Source organism: Myotis daubentonii, chromosome 16, assembly GCF_963259705.1.
Source record: "Myotis daubentonii chromosome 16, mMyoDau2.1, whole genome shotgun sequence".
Taxonomy (NCBI): domain Eukaryota; kingdom Metazoa; phylum Chordata; class Mammalia; order Chiroptera; family Vespertilionidae; genus Myotis; species Myotis daubentonii.
Window position 1 is genome coordinate 21,426,330 of NC_081855.1, and position 11,021 is coordinate 21,437,350.

At 45.7% G+C, this 11,021-nt stretch overlaps 2 protein-coding genes across 2 annotated transcripts; both read right to left on the bottom strand.

Moving 5' to 3' along the window:
• Positions 1-1,930: 1,930 nt before the first annotated feature.
• LOC132217801 (olfactory receptor 3A2) lies at positions 1,931-2,890 on the bottom strand. The gene has a single exon (XM_059668246.1). It carries the CDS (start codon positions 2,876-2,878, stop codon positions 1,931-1,933), a length of 948 nt encoding a protein of 315 aa, XP_059524229.1. The 5' UTR covers positions 2,879-2,890.
• Positions 2,891-9,764: 6,874 nt separating this feature from the next.
• LOC132219285 (olfactory receptor 3A2-like) lies at positions 9,765-10,718 on the bottom strand. The gene has a single exon (XM_059671658.1). It carries the CDS (start codon positions 10,704-10,706, stop codon positions 9,765-9,767), a length of 942 nt encoding a protein of 313 aa, XP_059527641.1. The 5' UTR covers positions 10,707-10,718.
• Between the last annotated feature and the right edge of the window lie 303 nt (positions 10,719-11,021).

Below are 11,021 nucleotides of genomic sequence, written 5' to 3' on the forward strand. Positions count from 1 at the left end.
ACCTCTGCTCATTAGACTGTACTGGCAGGCGCTGCCCGCAAAGGCAGGAGGCTGGTGACTTAGATGGCCCAGGGGGGCTGTGGAGGATAAACCCTCACCAAACACATCTTCCCTTCCTCTCCCCATCTGTCAGCCCCCCTCTGACCTTCTAAGATTGTCAGCTAGCCAGAGGAAGCATCGGAGAACTTCCCAGACAACTTTGTATCATTATTCGTTTGGCAAAATTTAAACATTTTTTTCCTTCTGAGAAGGGAAAAACAATAACATCAAAGGTGTTATTTATTACATGGCCACAGCTAAAGGGAAGTCATTCCACAGTATGAATTTTGTCCTTATCTCCAACCCCTGCTTATTCTGCATTTTCTCCACGTCCATCTTTGACCTCAACATTCCTTGGTCATCTTGCTTGATGCTCCTAATTCTCTCATCCTTTCTTATCTCCCATTTTCTCATGTCCTTTCCCTACTTTCTATCCTTCTTTCTGGGTTCAGCCCCAGGAAACATTTCATCGCTTTTGCTCACCCTCCTTTTGTCCCATCCCTCCTTCTATCCTCACATCTCATCTTCATGCCCAATCCTGTCCCATTGCCCACTCTCATATCTTTTTCCCCATCCCATTTCAGCTCATCCTTCCAGTTCCTTGGCTCCAAGAAGAGATCACAGAGCAGATGAGCTCCAGGTGTAGCCATGGAGCAGTTTTAGGAGTGATACAGCTGAGGGACATCACAGCAGAACTGCCAGGACAGGGTAAGTAGCCTTCCGATGGAGGCAGGAGAAGAGACACAAATCAGGAATGAATGAGCTGAGGCTGGATGAACACCAAGAAGTGGAATTTCTCTGGGCTGGAGCTGCACTTTTGTACTAATCCTGAAATTAAATTCAGAAAGAAGCATCACGCCCAGGGACTACATCATGGATATTTTCTGAGCTAGGAGTTTTGGGAGAGAAAAGTAAGACTTTAGAGGAGGAGAAGGTTATGTTGGACATTCTACATTGAAAAGAAGAAAAGGAACTGATTTTCTTGGAGGGGAAAGGCGAACAGAATAGAATATTCCTTGGCACTAGTTTAAAACAGCTTTCTGCACCCTGATCTAGAAGGAATCTCACATTTCCCACGAAAAGAAAACTTCAGAGTTCTAGTCGTGGCAATTAGGGCTGTGATTAAGCAAATAATCCTTCCTTGTTGCCCAGAACTACCTGGCTTCCAAGGTGTCAACTCTACATGGAAAGTGAGCATAGCCAAAAACAAGGTAGTAACTTCCCAGGCCATATCATAACCTCATACCCCCTTATCTACCTGTCTTTCTCTATAGCACAAATCACGACGTGATCTATCATATATGATGCTTATTTATTTCATTTCTTCGTTTTCCCTTCATTAGAATGTGAACTGCAAGACTTAAAAAAAAAAAAACAGAAAAAAGAAAAGAATGTGAGTTGCATGCATGTAGATCAGTGGTTCTCAACCTTCCTAATGCCGCGACCCTTTAATACAGTTCCTCACGTGGTAGTGACCCCCAATGTCATGGTTACAAATTGAACATAATTAAAGCATAGTGATTCAACACAAAAACAATATGTAATTATATATGTGTTTTCCGATGGTCTTAGGTGACCCCTGTGAAAGGGTCGTTCGACCCCCAAAGGGGTTGCGACCCACAGGTTGAGAACCACTACTGTAGAAACTTTTGTCTATTTTGTTCATCTGTGCCCTAGAGGAAGGAGCATTTCTATCACAGAAGCAATTCAATAAATATTATTGTATAAATAAATTATGTAGGATTTCTTTGCAGGACAAACACACCACACGAAAACTTCTGAGATGAAAACCTGTAAACGAATCATCCATAATCATTTCCCCAGGTTCCTGACTTTATGGGAAATTTTCCTGAACCCAAAAAAGGCAGAAAAGGAGAGACCCTGTCACCCCTCAGGTCAACAACCTCCTCCCCACAAACACCCTCCACAGGGCACCCTGAACATCAGGGTTCCTGAGGCTGTAGATAAGTGGGTTCAGCATGGGGTTGATAACTGTGTTGAAAATCCCAACCCCTTTATCCTTGTCTGAAGCCTCCTCTGTGCCCAGACGCATGTAGTTGAAGATACCAGTTCCATAGAAGAGGCAAACCACAGTGAGATGGGAGCCACATGTGAAGAAGGCTTTCTTCCTGCCCTCCACTGAGCGGATTCGTAGCACTGCAGCTGCTACATGAGCATAGGACGTGACAATGAGAGTCAAGGGTGTACCTGCCATTATGAAACCAACACCAAAGAGCAGCAGCTCATTGAGTTGGGTGCTGGAGCAAGAGAGCGGGAAGAGCTGTGGCAGGTCACAGTAGAAGTGATTGACCTCATTGGGACCACAGAAGTTGAGTGTAGTTAGGGCAATAGTGTGGATCAGTGCATTGGTGAGGGCACAGGCCCAGGACATAGCCACCAATATCCACTGGACTGAATGGCTCATGCGGGTGCTGTAGGTGAGGGGCCGGCTAATGGCCAGAAATCGGTCATAGGCCATGGCTGTCAACAGGAAGCAGTCCACACCAGCCATAAGGTAAAAGAAAAATAGTTGGGAGAGGCAGGCATCATAGGAAATTGTACGCTTGTGGGACAGCAGACGACCCAACATTGCAGGAACAGTGACGGTGATACATCCAACATCTAGAACTGATAGGTTCCCCAGGAAGAAGTACATGGGGGTGTGGAGTTTAGGCTCCACCAAGATGGCAGCCAGGATGCTGAGGTTACCCCCAACTGTGAGCAGGTAGGCAAAGAGAAAAAGTACAAAGACCAGAGACTGCAACTTCTCTGTTTCAACGAGGCCCAGCAGAATGAACTCAGTAACAGCAGTCCCATTGGTCGCAGCTTCTGGATCCATGAGTCCCTGTGAGGAAATGTCCCAGGCACGGAAGCATCAGTCCACCTAATGTATTTACTCCACATAAATGTTTTGAATGACCTATGTCCACAACTCCCTGACAAGGTCCCAGTGCTCCAGCTGATGGTTTCCCACCCACTACTACCTCACTCACGGACCTACCACCACCTCAAAGCCTCTATCCTGCTCTCAGATGAGATGCCCTGAACCCCCATCACCTGTCCCTCCCATACTCTCTTTATTGAAAGGGCCAGAATACTTGGGAAAATACATTAAGAAAAAAGCAGGCTTTCTCTTGAATGTACTAAGATTAAGATGGAATTTCCCCATTCTACTCTGGGGGATTAGCCCAAAGCAATAAGCATATTTCAAAATAAAAACTAATGATATTTCTAGTAAAACTATGGGGCATTTTATAATATAACCTATGTTTACCAGGCTTTTATAAATAGTGAAGATGAAGTAAAGATATGGCAAGAATCAGGGAGATGAACCACATGAGTGTGGATATCAGACACTGTAGCCAAGTACGTTTCCCCAAGGTGAGGGACATACTCTGAAATATAAATTCAAAATGCCTCAGTCAATAAATTGCCAGTGTTCTTGTTGTTAATTAAGAGCATACTCTAGACTTTGAATAACAGCTTAATTTAATGATTTGTTCTCTTTCTGGTATCTGTCACCTGCCTCTGAAATAAAAATTGCAACATGACCTATGGGTGGTTGCTGCTAGGAGCAGTTAGTTTTCTGCATAGCAAAGCCCCTATCCTCCACTTGTCCTTCCCTCAGGCATGGCCCATTGACCTATAGCTCTAAGGAGAGGTCCCCACATGAAGCAAGCAGCAAGCACAGACGTTGAGCCAGATGGAGCTAAGTTCTTCAGCTCTTATAATAAACTCCTGGTCAAAATATATTTATGTGCCTTTACTGCCCATGGCATAAGCAGAGTTGGAGCTTCACAGCGAATGATGTTATTCCCTTGCAGAGAACACACTGGCATCAGAGGATGGAGTCTGGTGACTCTAACAAAAGGGAAAGGGTGATGAGGGCCTGAGCTCACATGGATAAAAAGTTGGATGCGGTGAACTCTAACAGAGTCTTAAAATTCTAAGCGCACATACTTGGTGAGATAGGGATGGGAGGTCATCCTCAGGGGTAATCATCATTTATGAAACTGATAATTGATAAATGGTTTTGCAAATTGACAAATCAATAGATGGATAACAGCTAATTACATATATTAAAGAATAATTTAATTAACTACTCTCCACTTTCCCTTTTGGATCCATTTTAACATAAGCATTAGATTATGACCCTGTGATTTGTTACTTCTTTACAAATGCTGTTTTCTTTTTTAAAAATTTTTTAAAAATACATATTTTATTGATTTTTTACAGAGAGGAAGGGAGCGAGAGAGAGAGTTAGAAACATCGATGAGAGAGAAACATCAATCAGCTGCCTCCTGCACACTTCCTACTGAAGATGTGCCCACAACCAAGGTACATGCCCTTGACCGGAATCGAACCCGGGACCTTTCAGTCCACAGGCCAACGCTCCATCCACTGAGCCAAACCAGTTACTGCTCAGGCTGTTTTCTTTACCTGAAACTGCTTCCCTCCAACTCCACATGGCCAATTATATGAAGATTTCACTCAAATACTGGCTGCTGAATGAATTCTTTTTTTAAAAAATAAGTCTCCATCTCAAAAGGATCTCTCTCTCTCTCTCTCTCTCTCTCTCTCTCTCTCTCTCTCTCTCTCTCTCTCTCTCTCTCGCTTTCTCTCTCCATCTCACTGTCTCATCTACCACTATCCATTATTTCACGGAACTTACTGCTCTTTACCTTCTAGCTAAGTCACTTCTCTAAAAAGCATATCTCCCCTACTTCTCTGTAGACTGATTCAGTTTTCCAATAGCAGTACTTACCATAATACTTCACACAAGGTAGGTACTCAATATTCCTTAAATAAATAAATGATGGTTCAAGTGCTTATAGGATTTTCAAGAAGGAGGGCTCTAAAATGAGCTGCAGCTGTCAGGGAAGACTTTGTGACACTGAATTTGCAGGAGACTTTTATGCATTAGTCTGAAGGAGGGGGAGGGAGGGGCAAGTGCAAGGTGTAAGGTTGCTGGAGGGACTAACTACTGCTTCCCTACCTGATGAAACAGGTAGGAAATGCAGCAATTCACACACTGATAAGTTTATTTTCATGTAAATCACCCAAAAGAATAAGGCCCTTAGGAGGGTGAAACCTTCCAGACAAGTAAGTTATAGTTAGGGATAAAAGAACAACAAAACAGCTGCTGCCAACCCTCTGGTGGCCAGAGGTACAACTTACCTGAAATCAGTGGGATTCTGAGATGACCTGCAATCATGCAGTGATATCTACAGGGTCTGACAGGGTCACCATGATGCCCAACATGAGGAGCCCTCCTGTATGACGACTCTTGGGGCCTTGTAATGAGCCCCAGGTTCTCCTCACTGAGCTAAGACACCTCCCTACTCTGGACCTCCACCAGTTCCTCCCAGTGATGAAAAGGCTCAACAACGCCTGCGACTGGAGTGAAGGTTCCAGGCTGCCTGATGAAGTCCTCCTGGGCAGTGAACTAGACTCAGGGAGTCCCTTCACACTCTCCCCTAAGAGTAACAGGGAGCAGGTGACTTCATCCAGGAAAGGGGGCCATGGGCAAAGGGGCCAGAGAGGAACCAGGACCTCCGTGCTATCTTCCCAGATCTTTCCCTGAAAAGGCTTCCCATCACTTGCACTATGTAGAGTTGGGTTTGAGCTGATGGCAGCAGAGGAGCAAAGGAAGGATCCCTGAGAACACTCACCCTGACATGAGCATGGAAGCCAGTGGGTTTCCTTCAGGGAAGAAGCTATGAGCTGTGCAGACTCAGTTATCTACTCAGAAAATGAGGAGCTACCAGTATATAAAAGAAAATGAGGAAAAGCAAGCTGACAGCTTCTCTATCCAAGGTCTATTTTCACTGGGTGTTATCCTCTGGGGAGACCTCAGAAATGAGCCCTCCCAGGAAAGAGAGGACAGCTGGGGAGAGATACAAGTTGTTTTATAAACAACTCAAGCCCTTCATAACTATAGCAACAAGTCTTACTCCTTCTGGTAGTTAGATTTGCTTTCAAAAAGCCTTATCTCTTCCCTGGCCTATGGCAGGGAGTTGGGGCAGGTGATATAAGTTCCACTTAATGGTGGGTTGCTGAGGCCTGCAGGACTTGTCCATATTCTTAAAGTCACCCAGCAAACTGGAGGTGTAATTAAGACTATATACAGGTTTCCTAGGGACGGGCTTTCTTTCCCAGAGGACAGCCCCAAGCAGGACCTTTGAGAAGAAACAAGCTCATTCCCAGACTTGCATCAGCCCTGGGATGAGGAAGAGGCCCCAGAAGAGAGGCAAGAGGGAGAAGCTTTCTCCAAACCCACTTTTCTAATGAGTTTTCAGGATTGTGGACCTTTTCCCCTCAGGGCCTTGTTAGTGAGGGCTACTGGGACTGTGCCTTGGGGCACCTGTAATGGTTCTGGAAGTGGTGGTAAAGAGCTCTACCTACTAGAAGGACTCCAGGGAGGCTGCCTATCAATATGATGATCCAGGCCAGGCCCTTGAAAATGGAAAGCCCTGGTGAAGGTCACAGATTAACAAACAGAAGATGTGTGAGGTGGAGTGATGTGTTCCCCCCACCCCTATACCCACCAGTAACTACTCACCCAACTCCCCATCCCCCAAGAGAGAAGGCTCTCTCTTCTCCCAGCAGAGAAGCCTGGTGCAGGAAGAAAAGCACTGTAGACAGACCTGCTCCTCTGGTTACTAGTTGTTTGTCTGTGTGCAAGCTGTTGCACCCTTCAGGGACTCAGTCTCCTCATCTGTGAAATGAGCATATCTTCTATCACAGGTTATTAGTGAAGATTATTAATGAACTAAGACTCATTAAGCCGCTAGTAGAGGTTCAACAGTACATGACATTTATGAGTTCTTGTTACAGACATGGGAGTGTAGTCAGAACCTTACATGCCTGGAGTCTGTATCTGTCCTCACAACAATTCTATGAAGGAGATTAGAGCAGACAGAACCAATGTTCTGATTCAGTTATTGCTCGGCCCTTTTCTGATTTCAGCCCTGACTGGCCTGGACTCTTCCCTGTAGGTTTCTGCTTAATGTGAGCTGACAGAGTGTAGCCTCTTCCTTGGAATCCTCTAATATCATGAACAATGGGATGGGGAGGCTCACTATGTCTGAGCAGATGTGGAGCTCAGAGGGCAGAGGACAACTCGAAAGCAGGAGACAGGAACCAGTAGATAACGCCCCACTGCCTCTTCACCAGGCAACCCTGAGAGGCATTCTATATGCTCTTGCATAATCCAGTCTCTGCTGTCCACAGCAGGGACCTTGGAAATGACCCTCAGTCAGTGGTACTTCTTCCTTCTTTGTGTCACTCTCTTCATAGCCTCCCTGAGACCACTTCCCCAAATAAATAAACTTGCTCTTGCTGCCTGAGATGACTTCCCGTTTAAATTGCACATGCATCTTGTCTTGGGCTCTGCTTTGGTAGGAGCCCAAGTGTGACAGTTGGCCATAGGATAGTCCTAGGAAGCACATTCTCCAGCTGAAATTCTGGAACTGGACCATTCATGACTGCTTGGGGTAAGTGGGGCTGGTGATAACCCCTAGCATAATTACTGACACTTGCTTGTGGTAGGTTGTGATGAGGTACAGGTGAAAGGCGAAACACAGGTTTATGTGTTGCTCTAGCACACTAATGTTATGAGAACCACTAGTGGCCAGTGCATGGATTTGTGCACATTGAAAGGGAATTAATTAGAAGATGGCAGGCATGGTGGGACTGGGTAAGAAGGGCTTGACACGCCCTGAAGCCAACCTCCTGCAGTCCTTCCCCAGCGGGCCACACTTGGGAAGTGTGCAGTTCAAAGGGCATCTGTCGAGTTAGTGAGGTCCCTTGGCCTGGCCTGTAGGTATCAGGCCAAAATTGGCTCTCTGACATCCTCTGAGGGTTCTCAGAGTGTGAGAGGGCACTCTGCAAAGTTGCTGTCACTCAGCAACTCCTGCGTTGAGTGTCTCCTTCCTGGTGGTCAGTTCAAGTCATACCATGGACGGTTGGTTGGAGAGTCCCTTAGCCTTTTATATATATAGACCAGAGGCCCGGTGCACAAATTGATGCATGTGTGGGGTCCCTCAGTTTGGCCTGTGATTGGGGACAATCAAGGCCACCTCGTCCAGTGCTATCTGGGCCAATCAGGGCCATCCAGGCAGAGGGACATTAGGAGGTTGGCCGGCCATAGGAGGTTGGCTGTGGGAGCACACTGACCACCAGGAGGCAGCTCCTGTGTTGAGCATCTGCCCACTGGTGGTCAGTGCATGTCATAGTGACCAGTCGACTGTTCATTTGGTCACTTAGGCCTTTATACATAGAGATAGTAATTATACATAGTGGAGTTTTGAAAATAAAGGATGGTTTTTGTTAACCTTCTTACAAGTCTTGAAAAAATAGAATGATGAATCCAGGTCAGCCAGCTAACAATTCAAGGTATGTTGTGGAAGCCAGGATACTTCTATAGCAACACTTAATGAGACATTAATCTTCAGCAGCCACAAGGCAGACAGTGCAGAAAATCCAACCTTGGGCCTAATTGTAAGGGTGGTAGAGCTATAAGGGATGGTGAATGTGTAGCTTAGTTGCATCTCCTATGCTAAGTCCAGAGCCCTTAGAGGGAAGGGGTGAGACCTTGAGTCCTGGATGGGGAAATTTGAGATGGTGAGCATGAGCATTTGGAACTCCCAAAATCAAATGCTCTTGAACTTGACTGGTAAAAGCATCCTTGCTCCCTTGCTAGAGGGAGTCCATTTTTTTTTAAATTTATTTATTTATTTATTTATTTATTTATTTATTTATTTATTTTGCAAAGACCATGCAAAGGAGGTGATTCTCATCCTCCTCAAGAAGTTCTCCCATTTTGCCTCAGTGCCTCCAGAAAATGTAGGTTGGGTCTAGGCATACGAAAATCCCATCTATAATCCAAGAGGAAATCATTATCTCCTGAAAAGAATTCCCATAGCTGGCTGTGGCATGCTGAATATTGGCCCCCAAAGATATCCAGGCCCTAATTCCTAAAATCAAATTTTGATATGGTGAAAAAGACTGTAGATTGTTAGGGGTCTTCAGCTAGGGAGCTTGTCCTAGATTATCCAGTAGAGCTCAAAAAGCAAGAGTCCTTATAATAGACAAGTAGAATTACTTTATTGCAGAAGAGCAGAAGGCAATATGATGAAGGAAACAGAGATTGGAGTGATGTGGCCACAAGACAAAGGATGGATTCTCCCCTGGAGCCTCCAGGAAGAACTTTCCCTGCTGACACCTTGAGGTTGGCCTTATGGGACTCATTTTCGATTGGCTTCCAGACCATAAGCGAATAAATTCCTGACCTCTAGGCCTATGTTTTATTACCAGACCAACTATCCCTGAACTCCCGGGAATCAGATGGCCCTCCGGTGGGAGAATTGGCAGGAATATGTGGGAAACCCAGGCTCTAACCAGAGTCATTTCCTCTGGGACATGAACCTGTAGGCACTCAGGGCTTCCACGGGTTCACTTCTACCCGGAAAGGGAACTCACAGTGACTGAGGCTGTAATTTGTCAAGGGAACTGACAGCATTAATTTACACATTTATAAACTATAACTGGGCAGGGTTCTTTGGGAAGCAATAACTATTACCCCTACCAAAAAAAAAAAAATTCCTTATGCTCAGAGAGATAGAAGCAGTTCTGACTCATTTGTCCTAGTTACTGCCCACAGAGGATTTCTCCTTTAGTTCAAAAAGAGAATAGGAGGAAGTGACAGTGGAACCCTAATTAAGTCAGTGACGCTTCCCTGTGATTACCCGCCAGAGGGCACCCTGCACAACAGGGTTCCTGAGGCTGTAGATGAGTGGGTTCAGCATGGGGTTGATAACTGTATTGAAAATCCCAACACCTTTATCTTTGTCTGAAGCCTCCTCTGTACCCAGATGCATGTAGTTGAAGATACCAGTTCCATACAAGAGGCAAACCACAGTGAGATGGGAGCCACATGTGAAGAAGGCTTTCTTCCTGCCCTCCACTGAGCGGATTCGTAGGATTGCAGCTACTACGTGGACATAGGAGGTGACAATAAGAGTCAAGGGTGTACCTGCCATTATGAAACCATCAGCAAAGAGCAGCAGCTCATTGAGTTGGGTGCTGGAGCAAGAGAGCGGGAAGAGCTGTGGCAGGTCACAGTAGAAGTGATTGACCTCATTGGGACCACAAAAGTTGAGTGTAGTTAGGTCAATAGTGTGGATCAGAGCATTGGTGAGGGCACAGGCCCAGGACACAGCCACCAATATCCACTGGACTGAATGGCTCATGCGGGCGCTGTAGGTGAGGGGCCGGCAAATGGCAAGAAATCGGTCATAGGCCATGGCTGTCAACAGGAAGCAGTCCACACCAAGCAGAAGGTAGAAGAAAAATAGCTGGGAGAGGCAGGCATCATAGGAAATTGTATGCTTGTGGGACAGCAGACGACCCAACATTGCAGGAACAGTGACGGTGATACATCCAGCATCTAGAACTGATAGGTTCCCCAGGAAGAAGTACATGGGGGTGTGGAGTTTAGGCTCCACCAAGATGGCAGCCAGGATGCTGAGGTTGCCCCCAACTGTGAGCAGGTAAGCAAAGAGGAAAAGTACAAAGACCAGATACTGCAGCATCTCTGCTTCAACGAGGCCCAGCAGAATGAACTCAGTAACAGCAGTCCCATTGGTCGCAGCTTCTGGATCCATGAGTCCCTGTGAGGAAATGTCCCAGGCACGGAAGCATCAGTCCACCTAATGTATTTACTCCAGATAAATGTTTTGAACTGAAGCATCTATCTTGTACAAAAACTACTGTTTGAAATTTTAATCCTGCTATCGTGGCTCCTGTAAATGCTTGCTTGCTTAAATAATAATAATAGACGAGTACTCCCATTCCAGAGAGGCCATAAATCTTCCCCAGAGAAAGTTATCAGTGCTGGTGCCAGGCCAGGCCTTTTGTAGAGGTCTCAAAGCCCCAGCACATAGGACTCTTTAAGAACTTGCAAAGGGGGCTGGAAAACC

Excerpts from the sequence above, each read along its gene's own strand:
- LOC132217801 (XM_059668246.1), bottom strand. The coding sequence starts at position 2,878 with ATGGATCCAGAAGCTGCGACCAATGGGACTGCTGTTACTGAGTTCATT.
- LOC132219285 (XM_059671658.1), bottom strand. The coding sequence starts at position 10,706 with ATGGATCCAGAAGCTGCGACCAATGGGACTGCTGTTACTGAGTTCATT.